General features: G+C 35.5%; 1 protein-coding gene across 1 annotated transcript; it reads left to right on the top strand.

Moving 5' to 3' along the window:
* The first annotated feature begins 283 nt into the window (after nucleotides 1-283).
* Nucleotides 284-1,366, top strand: LOC111158335 (fucosyltransferase 9). The gene has a single exon (XM_022520312.1). It carries the CDS (start codon nucleotides 286-288, stop codon nucleotides 1,363-1,365), a length of 1,080 nt encoding a protein of 359 aa, XP_022376020.1. The 5' UTR covers nucleotides 284-285; the 3' UTR covers nucleotide 1,366.
* Nucleotides 1,367-14,639: the final 13,273 nt, after the last annotated feature.

Here is a 14,639-nt window from a genome sequence, read left to right as displayed (position 1 = left end):
GAAAACAGATGTAACCCGGCTTCAAGATATGCAGGCAGACTTCTAACAAATTCTGACTCATTATTTATGGAGTTCAAGGGAAAGTTCCTTTGAAAGGCAGTTTCTTGGCTTAATAAAAGCTCCATTTCTCTAATGGTTTAGTAACACTAAAAAAGAAAAATGCAACTGATTTTGTGATTAAGTGTATTTTGAAATACATCACCCGCTAACCTCAAATTGTATTTATGATTCGCTTTTCATCACTACCTCTACCTACCTCCATCTTTCTCTTTCACAGAAAAAATTATGACATCAGCATCCAAAGGAATTCTCCGCCCATTTTTAATCGTCTGCATTATCCTGGGCTGCTTCATGGCATGTCTGCTCATTTACATCAAGCCTACCAACAGCTGGATCTTCAGTCCAATGGAGTCAGCCAGCTCAGTGCTGAAAATGAAAAACTTCTTCTCCACCAAAACTGATTATTTTAATGAAACTACTATCCTGATTTGGGTGTGGCCATTTGGGCAGACCTTTGACCTTACATCTTGCCAAGCAATGTTCAACATCCAAGGATGCCATCTCACAACAGACCGTTCTCTGTACAACAAATCTCATGCAGTTCTGATCCATCACCGAGACATCAGTTGGGATCTGACTAACTTACCTCAGCAGGCTAGACCACCCTTCCAGAAATGGATTTGGATGAATTTGGAATCACCAACTCACACGCCCCAAAAAAGTGGCATTGAGCACCTGTTCAACTTGACTCTGACCTACCGCCGCGACTCAGATATCCAAGTGCCTTACGGCTTCTTGACGGTGAGCACAAACCCCTTCGTGTTTGAAGTGCCAAGCAAAGAGAAGTTAGTGTGCTGGGTTGTAAGTAACTGGAATCCTGAGCACGCCAGGGTCAAGTATTACAATGAGCTAAGCAAAAGCATTGAAATCCATACCTATGGGCAAGCATTTGGAGAGTATGTGAATGATAAAAATTTGATTCCTACCATATCTACTTGCAAATTCTATCTTTCTTTTGAAAACTCAATCCACAAAGATTACATCACAGAAAAGCTCTATAACGCTTTTTTAGCTGGCTCTGTACCTGTTGTTCTGGGGCCATCTAGGGAAAATTATGAGAATTATATTCCAGCAGATTCATTCATTCATGTGGAAGATTATAACTCTCCCAGTGAGCTAGCCAAGCATCTGAAAGAAGTTGACAAAAACAATAAGTTATACCTTAGTTACTTTAACTGGAGGAAGGATTTCACAGTGAATCTCCCACGATTTTGGGAATCACATGCATGCTTGGCTTGTGATCACGTGAAAAGGCATCAAGAATATAAATCTGTTGGTAATTTAGAGAAATGGTTTTGGAATTAAAGTTTTCCATCATTTGCACACTTGGAAAAATTATTTTGATGAGCTATCATCCAAGTTTTGAGGATAAGAAGAGAGACAACATTCTGCTTTTGTGTCACAATTTATTTTTATCACTCTCTCTTGGGTAACATGTACACTTTGATGGAGATTTCTGAGAGCTCAGCACTAGCAATCACTCCCTTTGGTTTTAAAATTATCCTGTATATACCTAATTATGTGCACTGAAAATTAATTTATTCTTTGCTACCATTTGTAAACATTGTTTTTCACATTTTGGTAGTTGTTTGTAATGTACATTCGTGATATGATTGTTGTTTCTACATTGGTCAGCTGTTTAAGCTATTTGGGAGATGACAATGCACATCTTAAAATATGAAATATTTTCACTAAATACCATGATCTCTAGTTCCAAGTTTGCCTAATATAACAAAGGAAAGGTATTTGTAACTGAGTTCTAACCTCTTTGACTTCAAAGTGAACAAAGTGTGTAACTGTCTCTATTAGATATACTTTTTACCTGCTTGCCACATTTTTTGTGAAGGGAGAATTATTCATGTAGTGAATTAAAAAGATGGTGAAGCTGAACTGTTTTTTTTCAGGAAGGTATTAGACTTTTCATTTATTTTCATTAAGCAGTCTTGCAAATGCAGCCACTTGTTCTCAAGATCTTAAGTTAAATTATTCAAGTATTTCTAAATATCCAATTTGGCGGGATTTGTAGAACTTGGGAAATAATCCTGACAATACATAAGAATATCTAGGATAGTTCTCTTCCCAATCCTTACACTTACTATTATAATAAAACAAATAATTTCCTCAAATAACAAAGGAAAAGAATGTGTATAGATACAAATCGTATTTATAAGCGGTACATTTATGTATAATCTTGAATAACATAAAAATTTAAAATATTTTTTCCAAGCCCCAATATTTAAAAGTTTCATTTTACCATGTGGACAAATAAATAGACAAAACATTTTAAAGGTTTGCTCTCACATTACAAGAACCTAAATAAAATTATCATTAAGGTGTTATGCAGAAGATATTAAACAAAGTGGGGATCTATAGGTAATACACAGTTCTAACCCAGAGTACGATCTCAATGCACATTTATTAAATGAAGAAATGAATGTCCGTGAAAATCATGGGAAAATTTTTGTTTGCTTCAAGAAAGTGATAGTTCTAGTGTAAAAATATTAACTGGATATGATGTTTTATATTTCATTTTCATAATTTTTCATATATAGCACTTGTGACCATGGCCCTCAGAGCTTTACAGAACCAAAACAAACATGCCATTACACTAAGTTCTTGGAAGATTCATCCCTGAACCTGCAGTTGTACACAACAATTTTCCTCTGTAAGGTTAAGAGCTGGATATAAGCAGAGATTAGTAGGTGAAAAAAGATGGGATGTTAAGGATTCTTCAAGAAAAACATGTCCCAAAAGAATCTTTAATGACTATTCCATTCAGGCCAAAACCCATCAAAACAACTGGAGTGTTCTGATGACATCTTTTTGGATCTAATTGTGACATATTCTAATAGTCCTGTTACATGTTAACATTAGTAGAATACAAATCCACCATCTTCTACATCAAATGGAAGTTAGATAGAGACAAACTTGAGTTCAGTAAGTAGGACATATGTCCATTGCCCCAGACTGCCTTGTGTGGGAATAAGCTCTCTGGAGCTCTAGGAGGAGTGGACCAGAGGAAGATTCTGGCATGAGATGGAGGACTGTTTGATCCACAGATTCATTTCTTTACCCATGTCAAACAGGCATGTTGTGTCAGGCAATGCCCTAACCAGAGATAAAGAAGAACAAGTTACTGTCACTGCCCTACAGGAGCTTACAGTTAAGTGGAGAGATAGATGAAAGCTTTCTTTGAGTCTGTGTTAATGCACGTACTCCTCTCAATGGAGTTTATATGAGGCACTGTTGATTTAATGAAAATAAGATAGCATATTTCCTCCGTTGCTCAGGGATTTGACGTATTTCTGAGCTGCAAACTTTGTTCACTCATTTCACTACTCACTGATGTAGGTTCCCTCCATATTATGTCTTCTAACACATCACATCAAGAAGTGGTGTGTCTGTGTGGATGCCCTCGTAGATAAAGATAAATCTCACCTACGTTTATTTCATCAGGTTAAAAAGTCTAATTCATACATTTACACAGACTTTGTCATCCTTTTGTCATCCTACAAAAAGTGTAGGGTTCTAAACAGGTTGCATGGCTAACATGTTTAGAAAGCACCTGCTTTCCTCAAAAGTAGCGAAGCATTCAGTGTCTTGACAACCCATCTTGGCTCATGATTTCAAAGAACTAAGAAACCTGGGGGCATCACCTCTCTTGCCGAATATGAATTTGGTCTCTTTTTTAGACTGAGTATAATCACACGCTGATAATATGACTCAAGCCAAGGCAATAATACTATGTCACTAACTGACACATCTATATATTGAAAACCCATTACCAGGTCCCAGAAGAATAACTTTTCTGAATTTGAAGTGCCAAAATGAATGAGTCAACTTAGCCCATCAGTTCTGGGAGTATTTATTTGTAAGTTTTAGGGCTAGATGGTATTATAGCAATGTTTATAAACCAATCCCTTGATTCTACTTATGGATTAACCAGATCCAGAGACAACATTTATTCAAGAAATATGTTCACACACACACACACACACACACACACACACACACACACACACACAGCTAGTGACATATCCAAGACTGGAATGTAAGGGTGCCCTATCTCTCAATGCTATGTTATTTTTCATTGTATTCTCATCTAACCATAGAAGTACATCTCAATTCATAAAAATGTGAATGCCTTATTGGTCTAATTAAGGCCTATGGAATGGTACACTCTATGTGGAAGCACTTTGACTTTTGAAAAAAGTATATAGAAATACAACATCAAACTTGTTAGCATTCTTTCTGTTTTAAATATTTTAGGAGATGAGCTTTAGCAGAAGGAAATGGATTTTGACTACATTTTAAGTGAAATGTGACCCTCAAAGATGGTATATGGTTCTGAGGCACTCCATTAATAAATACCATGGATTGCAATTCTTTTAAAGGATATCTCCTGGTGAAAGATATGGATTCAACAAAATTAGCTTGCTTTTGGTTATAAAAACAAATAATTATGCCAGAGGATAAACTGTGGATATAAAAACAGAATAGACCGCTTAAAAAGTTTTGTTCCAAATTATAAAAAATCTTTAATGGTCTGAATATTAAATGTTAATTATTATAGGCCTTACTAGTAAGAATATATAAATATTATTATAGGTCTTCTTTGTAAGAATATATACTGAATTCTCCATATCCAACAGTATTAAACTCCTAAAAAAAAAAAAAAAAAGACATGACAGTCATATTATATGGCAGCCATAAATTTTAGAAGTAGAGACTGGAAAAAAATTATCTTAGTGGGAAACCAATATCAGCTTAAAATTTTGCACTTACTACATGTCTTGATAATCCTAGAATGTGCAGAGATGCTTTCTGTTGTGAAGGCTTAGAAAGCTCAGAGCACTTGATGTATAAAGTGACAAAATATTTAGGAATTATTTGCTGAGGCTTTAAATTCTTGCCTCCAATTGGAGGTTAAATATGGTAAGAATAGGAAATTATACAATTGATATCTTTTTGATTGCCTATTTTCAAACTAGATTCCGTGAGTCTTAAGGTAATGCCTTTGCCTTTGTCTAGAAAATGTCTTTGCATGAAGTAATGTTACCAAAACAAGGTTTAGGTCCTTACATTATGACCTTGTGACATTATGACCTTAACCATACCTTTGAGTTCCCTTGAACTCTGATCTCATTTAGGGGAGCTTCTTAACAAATTAATTACTATTGAACTCTTAAATATAAAAACTTCAGGATCTTAAAGATAAGCACAGTGCCTATCACAGAGAGGGATCTCAACAAATATTTGTTCAATGAATAAAGAAATTGCATTGGAGGTCATGCAGAATTTTATTAAAGTGTGGTAACAGTTCTAGCTTATTGGTACCAGTTAGAGATTATATTTTATATTTATTTCTTTGGTCAATTTACTGACTGGATGCAAAGGAAGTCTTTATGTCCTTCCAATCTTCCTGCATCCTAGCAACCCAAAAGAAGTAACATTTCAAGAAAGATTTTAAAGGATTTGGAACTTGTTAACATTCTATTCAAATATGAACACCAACTGTTTCTAATAGGAAAGACAATTAGTATTTGAGGAGAATATAAAGTGCGAGCACCGTGAAGGGCACATATTTACTACCAAACTGTGCACGGAGGAAAATGCAGTTTCTTTCCCACCTAACTGCACTCCTTTGTACTGCAAACATCAGTCAGTTAAGTTGATACTTTTTTCTAGATGCCTCTCATCTAAAGATTTTGTAGCATTTTGCAAATGGGTAAGCTCAACTACAATCCAAAGTGTTCTCCCTCTCAGTAATTCATATTGAATGCATCCATATTCATAAGCATTATACAGAGCAGTTAACAGAACAAAAATGAGAGAGAGTCTGCTAAACCAGACAATGCTAGGCTGGGTTATTGGTTCAACAAACTCATTTTCAGAAATCCAGCTAACCTCTCTGGACCTTGTTGTTTGCAAGGCTCCTTCTGGAGTTGTTTCTCTCTCATCTAAGATCTAAACTGACAATATGCATGTATTTGCAAATGAAATTCCAAAGACCATATCATTTTTTGAAGGTTAATATTTCAAATGGATGTCCCTCTTACTTCTCTGAATAGACATTTAAAGTGTAAAACAGATTATTTCAACTAATATGTGGAAAGAACCTAACCCTGTGCTTAGAGTATAGCAAGTGTTCAATTAACTGAACTTCTTCCTTTAACTCCTTACCCTTTGTTCTCTACCTCACCTTTTGTAATTCATATACTCATGACTCATGGAGACCTTAATTGCCTACAGAAAACCAACCATATATTGAGCATTATTTTAAAATAATTTTAAAAGATTTTTCTGTATCATCCACATTCTTATTACAATAATCTAAAACTTTTTTTATCAATGCAAAAGTTTCAAGGAGGCAGTAGAGGCACACTGCAAATCCCTAGATGACAATGAAACAAGGAGCCTCATTTGAGTAAGCCAGATTGAATATATCCAAACAATTTAGTTATTCTTAATTCATAGTTACCATATGTTTTTCATTTGATCTACTTTGAAAATATTGTAAAAAATTTAAAAAAAAAAAAATCTCTCCAATGTCAGCTGTCTTTGTCAATGTAACTGAAAAGCCTGATTCGCCAGACCCGGAATCACCAGAGGTATTTATGAATAATACTGATTCCTTGACCCTGCTCAGGCAATTCTCTCCGAACAAGTCCAAAAAAAAAAAAAAAAAACCATGCTTTTAATATACTTCCTAAGTTAGTCTGTTTCACATTGTAGTTGATAAACCATCCTAACTTAGCCAGTGGTTCTTGAACACACACGTCTTTGGAATTTCCCAGCTGCATAAGAATCATTTGGAAAAATATTAATAACATGCAGTTTCTGATTCTCTGGGTCTGAAATGGGAGCTGGAATCTGTATTTTTAAAATTTCCCCAGATAGTTCTGATGTGCTGTCAGGTTTGAGGTCTGTGTCATAACCACATATAAAATGGAGTGTATTCTGAACTGATATAAGCTAATGTCTTTAATTCACTTGGGATCGTCCTGGATATGTCAGTAAAGTGTTTCTCTACTTTAAGAGCCAAGATATTCTATTTGCCTAATGACTTCATGCATGAGCATGGTACTGGCTAACTAATCCCTTAATTTGGGGCAGATTATCTACAGTGTCCAAATCTTCTTTTAAATTGTGGGTGCTTTATAGCAGTATTTCTCAGGCCTAGATGCATGTGTGGATCCCTTGGAGAGGATTTAAAATTGTGAACTCCCAAACTCCATCTCCAGAGATCTGATCTGAATGGTTTGAAATGGGACCCAGAGACCAACAATTGTAAAGACACCTTAGATGACACTAATGTGGGGCCATCTCTGGGAACCAGCAGTCTACACAAAAAACCTGCTCAATTCTTGGCCTGGAGGTATTATTAGGAAAAGAAAAGTTTATATATCTTGAAAAAATATCTCTCATTCTCTTTTTAGGTTCTAAGTGTATGTTTGTATTTTGCAACATGAAAATTGGACTATCCAATTACTAAGATCCTTTACAGCCATAAAATTTTATGCTTCTGTGATCTGCTAATCCAATGTATATGTTTAAGAGAACCTATTTTCCATGTTCCAAAGCCCTTGCTTGATGGGTGGAAAAGTAATTTGCAATTGGCATATAGCAATGAGCTAGCTGTAGCACATGGAGTTCTGGTGACCACAGATTTACAAATGAATCTCAGTTCCGCCACTCCCTAACTGTAGACAGGCTACCTGACTCCTCTTGGCCTCAGATTTTGCATCTATGAAGTGGAGGTAGCAGATTCCCGATGTGTCTGTGCGCGCGTGTGTGTGTGTGTGTGTGTGCATGGACAAATGAAATAACATATAAGTGAATAGATACTGTGTTCAAATTTATAATCATTTATTATAACAAAATATCACTGTGAGGAATTCAAAACTACTTCCAAATTTCAGTTCTAAACTGAAAATGTTAAGCAGACAGCTTTTAAGAATCATTGCAAATTTAAATAAGCCAAAGGAATAATCTTCAGAAGAAAAGAAACGAATAAATATAGTGTGGAAGCATGCATTCACATCTTCTATAATGACTCAGTAATGGAAGGGGAGTACATAGGCATTATTTGACTTACTAAACACATACACCATTTCTTAAAATAATTGGAACCCAAGCAAGCCTAATTTCCCCTCACTGTTATGAGCAATCAGTAAATTAACAGTCAATTTAGCTTATTATTAGTTGGCATAGCTTATGTCACAGAATGGAATAGAAGGAAGATTCCCAGAAGTGATTTGCTGGTAAAGACAGGGGTCCCGAAATATTCAGCAACCTGACTTTATCTACCACATCAGCTCAGCGGCAGAGTCAGGTAATGACCTAAGTTAGGAAGCAGAATCAAGTCTTCATTTCCTTTTCCTAAAGTTAAAAAATTCTAAAGGTCCCTTTAAAATGGGATAGCATAAATTCAATAAACATGTATGTATTTGTCTAGTGGTGCAGAAATAAAATAATTCCTAGCCAGACTGTGATTAAGACTGCTGTAATTGCATAATAAATAAAAATTTGACACGAATAACCTCAACTGTTCATTTGCACACTTTCTAAGTTGTACTTTAAGAAAACAAAAAAGCAAACTTAAATGTTTTACACTGATGTGTCAGAAATGAATAATATTCAAAATAGTATTTTTAAGCAGTTCCCAATTGTCCCACTTTAAAGAACATTAGAAATGTTTATTTCAGAGAAATGTTTATTTCAGATAAAATGTTAGAAAACTTCGAAAATTAAATTAGTCTTCTGAATCATCTGGCAAACAAATTATTGAATTAGTTGTATACATAAAGTATGTTACATTAGAGCTTGCTGGAGTTTTGCTATAAAAAACAAATATAAATTATGTCTGAAAAACTCTGAGAGTGATTTTTTTCAGAGGTATGTTAACTCTGGTGACTCTTACTGCACATTTCACATTCCATTTTGATTAATGGAAGGAGATAGAAAAGCAGACTCACAGATATGGTACCCAGACAAAATCAACAAGCTGGTACTACTCATTATGCAAGAAATATGCGCAAGAGTTACAAGACTGCATCCCCTTCTCAGATTGGCCTCATTAGCCACCTCCAGTCCCTCAGATGAGACAATCCTGAAGAGGCCATCCTTTTCCAAGGCCAGATTGCAAGAAGAGAGCTCACTGTCATCTAGGACAGGGTATGTGTCTCCGGGGACTACAATAAGATCCAGGCCTGCAACACAGTGGTTTTCTTCTTTAAGAGCCTTGAACAGACGGAGAATATCTGATTCAATGTAAAAGTAGGAGCAGTTCCCTTTTTACATGATAGATGGCCTATCTCAAATATTTTACATAGTACTCAAAAATAATGAATTGAAGAACAAAGAATATTGTACTTGAGACCAGAAGTTCACTGACAAGGAAAAAACATCATTTAGCTTGCAGATCCTTTACATTCAAATCAATGAGAGCTCTTGGGCTGGAAGATGTAGCATTGGAAATGGAGATAGAAAAACATAGTGAAAATAATGACTTCTTTTTTTTAACTCTTAAATTAAAAATTTAAATCTCTAGAGCTATCAGCATGATGGCAGCCTTCAAAAGTGAAGTACTGGGGCACCTGGGTGTCTCAGTGGGTTAAAGCCTCTGCCTTCGGCTCAGGTCATGATCTCAGGGTCCTGGGATCGAGCCCCGCATCGGACTCTCTGCTCAGTGGAGAGCCTGCTTCCTCCTCTCTCTCTCTCTCTCTCTCTGCCTGCCTCTCTGCCTACATGTGATCTCTGTCTGTCAAATAAAAAAAAAAAAAAATCTTTAAAAAAAGTGAAGTACTTATTCATGTGCACCTTTCCCCCTCTTTTCTCCTTTTTTCTTTTTTTTTTTTTTTATATAAGGTTGGATTTTGTAGGAATCAGGATTAGTGGAGTAATTGTGACAATATAAAAATATCATTTTCATAAATAGTACATAAGATGAAGGTAAAAAAAAGAGTGTTTGCTGGAGGAAATGCAACTGGTCAGAATTATCTGAGTGAAATTATTGAGATTAATCAACTTCATTGGAATAATGTAGTTTATTCTGAAACTGAAACAACCTGTGTGTATAAGAGAGGTTTTTTTGTTTTTTTTTTAAAGATTTTATTTTATTTATTTGACAGACGGAGATCACAAGTAGGCAGAGAAGCAGGCAGAGAGAGGAGGAAGCAGGCTCCCCGCTGAGCAGAGAGCCCGATGCGGGGCTCGATCCCAGGACCCCGGGATCATGACCTGAGCCGAGGGCAGAGGTCTTAACCCACTGAGCCACCAAGGCGCCCCTAAGAGAGGTTCTTAAAGGGGAAAAGTGAAGGAAGAGCTCACAAGTTTCAATGTAGATTCCAGCTTACAAAGCTGCAGAAAGGAGGAAAAGAGTAGTAAACTAAGGACTAGAACCAAGTTCCAGGTGGTCCAATCGATTGCATGATTCACTGGCTTTTCCGGGGCACTGACTTCTCATCAATCAATAGTGTGGTGGACTTTGCATTAGAGCCAACTGAGAAGTACTTATTAGATCTTGATTTTTTTTTATTAGATATTCTGGTTTAGTTAGCCTGGCACAGTGCATGGGCTGCCATATACTCTTCTAGAGTGTTCTTTCTTTCCTTCTCGGTCTCTTCCGTGTGGCCATGTCACTGTTCGGGGAGCCATAAGAAAGAAGAGAAAATAGTTACCAAGCAGTTTCTATAGAACTCTAATTAAATGGTTGCTAAAGAAGAAAGCTGCAATGAAGTTTACATACTTTCTCTCATCTCCTCAAAAACACACATACAGACACACATAAGCCTACACTTTTTCTATGTAGTTCAAGTGTAACTTTGAATAAAACAATGTGCACTCAGAGAAGGTCAAAACTATCATGGTGAAACAAAATGTGCCAATTCTAGCCAATATGTGAATTGTAAGGGTCAGTAATCCATAAATCATTTGCGTGGTAATTGTACGTTTTATTAATGTAATGTGATTTTGCACTATTGTACTATCATATTTAAGCAGACTCTTAAAAGTACTCTGAAACCTAAATGCCAAATGTACAGTTTATAGTTCTTGTTATTTCTGATAAGGATTTACTTGCATTGTGCTAATAGTTGTTTAATGCTATTAACTTCATGTATGTGTAAAATTGCAATGCAGACCCCATAGGGTTGTTGTAAGCACACTAATTAGTCATCTGGATTTTTATAGATAAAATCACACATTGATCAGAAACCACTTTTCTACTTATTTTTTTGTAGAGTATTTTTCCACACTTGAAAAGACATGATTATTTTATATCAAACATCAGCTTTTCTTTAAAATCTTATTTTAGTAGCCAGTGCATGTTTGAAATAAAATGTGTCAGAAATTATATAAAGATATTAAGGTTGTGTTATATTAGATGAAAAAAACGCATGCCTTTGGTGAATCATGCAACTTTGGGGGAGGGGGGCATTTACATTGCCAACTCATACATAGGCTTTGTCCCAGTCTGTGTGCATGATTCACGTCTTTCAAAAAATTCTTTTTAAACTTGAGTAAAGTGAAAATGTTGTTCTTAGTGCTAATGAGCCAATAGAAAATGTTGCTTTGCTTTTTTTTAACTGGGCAGCATAATGTGGTAATATCCCCCCACCCCCAATTTTCTTCTTCAAATCTCTTGTTGGCAATAAAATAAAACAAATTAAATCATTTGTTGGCAAATGATACAATTTACTGCATAAAAACTTAACTATTATAAAAGCATGAAGATATGAAAAATATCGTCTTAATCAGTTCTATACTATGAACACAGTATTCTGGCAGCTTTTTCTACAATCAAGAAGAGTGTGTCTTTTTCTTTTTACACTGCCAAAATCAGTATTACTGCCAGGGGTGGTGGGGAGGGATGTGGGAGCAGAAAACACTTGAGGCCAGGTCTGCACAACACTAAATTGGGCAATAATGTAGAATATCCAGGCAGTGTGAACAGCCAATCAGTGTACTTGGTAGAGCAGGGAGGAAAAATATTTTTCTCAGTAACTTGGGTGATTAGGGGGAAAAAAATGTGTAGAAAATACACATTTTGGCTGCAAAGACCAGGCCTCTACATGCTGATAATTTGCAGTAGTCTTTGGGAACAGAAATTACACCATTTGGTGAAGTTTTGTTCATGTTTTTATTTTTCTTTGGTGTTCTTCAGGAGATATACTTGTGCTTTTGAAAGGGCTTAATTCCAAACAGATAATATATGTGGACCAATGACCACTTCCCAAATGAAATTAGTCATTCATCATAATATAGTAAGGCTAGAAATAGCACTTGGTGACTTAAAACATCAATATTAAGCATTTATAAGCATTTATACTGTTGGAAGGTAATTTTATTGCTATGTTATTAAAACAGTAGTGATTCTATTTATACATTTATTTATTTATTTATTTACAGATGTTTGGTTCATTCAAGTTCAATTTTAACTGCTTCAGTGAAGTTAGTATAACAGTAAGAAAAGTTGAGTCTAGCTACTATTCCAAGTGAAAATCATGCAACTGAGTCTTGCTACATCCTGGAGGAAAGCATTAATCCAAACATTGAGTAGCCAGTCCTGGCAGTATGGAGGCCACCTTCACTGACCAGGATGTTTTATGTACATGGCATTCAGTAAACAACTGATCTGGGCTCTTAGTTTGCTACCATATTGTTCCCTTCATCAATTCAACTTGTAAATAACATAACATGTTATGGCAGCTAAGCAAATATTTTAAGAAGCCATGCAAGGCAAAATGCCATAGGAAATCTGTATATTCAGCTATTTGAAGAACTTGCATTTTCCACAAATTAAACTGGAGATATCATCTGAAATTTCCTTCCCTTAAAAATGCCATCATAATGTGGATTTCTGGCCCATTGATGTCTTTCTGGGTTTATAAATATATGGTGTGTTTGTTATAGTTATAATTTTTTGAAATTTTGTTCAGCAATTAATAGTGACTTCAGTGATCTGTGCTAAGATCCCAAGGAGAAATAAATGTATAAAGGGTTTGAGCCTGTATGTGTAAGGAGAATTCTCTTTCTTCAATCATATTTCCTATATTCAATGTAAGCACTTCACTGATTTACCACTGGAGTTATTCCTTAGATGTGTAAATAATGATGTTCTATTCAGGCTTAATGAATTCCTGTACTGTGAATATTTAAAATAAAAGAATTCAATTAAATATGCAATAGTTAGTGCTGGTTATTTATAATACTTACATTCAAAATCACTCACTTGAGAAGATTCTTTCCGACTTACATGCAAAATATATACAGGATTCCCTGTATATGCTGAGTTAAAACTGAAAAACAAATATATCTTAGAGATTATACATTTATTGCAAATACTAAATCAAAAAAATGGCAGTCAGTGTGCATATGTAAACTGTTCTACACTAGTTTGTTTCCTTACTTTTGCATTGCTTGGGAATGAAATTAGATCCATTAATGTTTTGAGCTTATGTGTGGGAACTAGGAGAATCTTCCCAACTCTTGATTCTGCTTTGATCCTGGCTTGAAAGATGCCTCACTGTGCATTTTCAATTCTCTATTACTCTACATATTCTCCCAATTGTTTGTACTCGAGTATATCAAATCAGCAATTACCAGTAGCCTAAAGTCCCAAGTGTATATATCCATTTTGAACTTCTCTCTTCAGCTATATACCTCTAACTTCCAATTGTCTGTTGTCACCTCTTTTCCTACAGACCCATTGCCTTGGATAGCCCACTGGGAAAGGATTTTTACACCCACATCCCTTCTAATCTTTCAAGTACTTAATGACACTATTAAAAACTATGTTGCACAAGTCAAAAATTTTGAAATAATTCTTGATTATTTCCCTTCCTTTTCCCTACATTTACTTGACATGAACTGTCTCATACATATGTCCCCTTTCTTCTATATCACTATTCTTGCCCCATTCCGTCACTGGGGTTCTCAACATCCTATGTAGACTAAAGCAATAATTTCTTAAAGGCTTGGAAATCATCTCTCTATACTACCACTGGTGAGAAAAACAAAGTAAAGGTGATAAGAAGACAGAATTCAACTATAGTGTTGATTAGCCAATAATTTTTTCAAAAAGTCATGCACTTGTTAGGATCTTCCCATGATTAATCAGTTTCCAAAATATATTCCGCAATTGGTAACAAGTTGCATATACTTCTTTATTACTTGGCTTCTACCAATTTTTCTAAGCTTTTCCCTTGTGATGCTCTGTCATGTTTGCTCTCTGTGATAGTTCCCACACCATCCAGATTCCAGGCCATTTTTCTGCCCAGTGAACTCTCAGCATCCTGAAGATTACACTCAAAGGTCACATCCCCTGTGATATAAATATATTCCATATTTAAAATCTATTTCAGAAGTTTCAAAGTCAAGACAGAAGGTAAGGACATCAGCATTTTCACGGGAGAAGTGAGTTGTGAAGTAGTCCTTGAAAAAGAATTTAATTGACCAATCTGAGAGGATATGTGGATAGATCTTGCAATGGAAATATGAACAAAGTCTTGGAGGCAGGATAAGTTAAATAAACCTGGCTGATTTTAGTGGTATGTCCATTAAGAATAACATTAGGT

This window comes from Enhydra lutris, unplaced genomic scaffold, assembly GCF_002288905.1.
Source record: "Enhydra lutris kenyoni isolate GAN:26980312 unplaced genomic scaffold, ASM228890v2 scaffoldscaffold58, whole genome shotgun sequence".
In the NCBI taxonomy this organism is placed as follows: Eukaryota; Metazoa; Chordata; class Mammalia; order Carnivora; family Mustelidae; genus Enhydra; species Enhydra lutris.
This window is presented reverse-complemented; position numbering and strand designations above follow the sequence as displayed.

Coding starts and splice junctions, on each gene's coding strand:
- LOC111158335 (XM_022520312.1), top strand. CDS start 286: ATGACATCAGCATCCAAAGGAATTCTCCGCCCATTTTTAATCGTCTGC.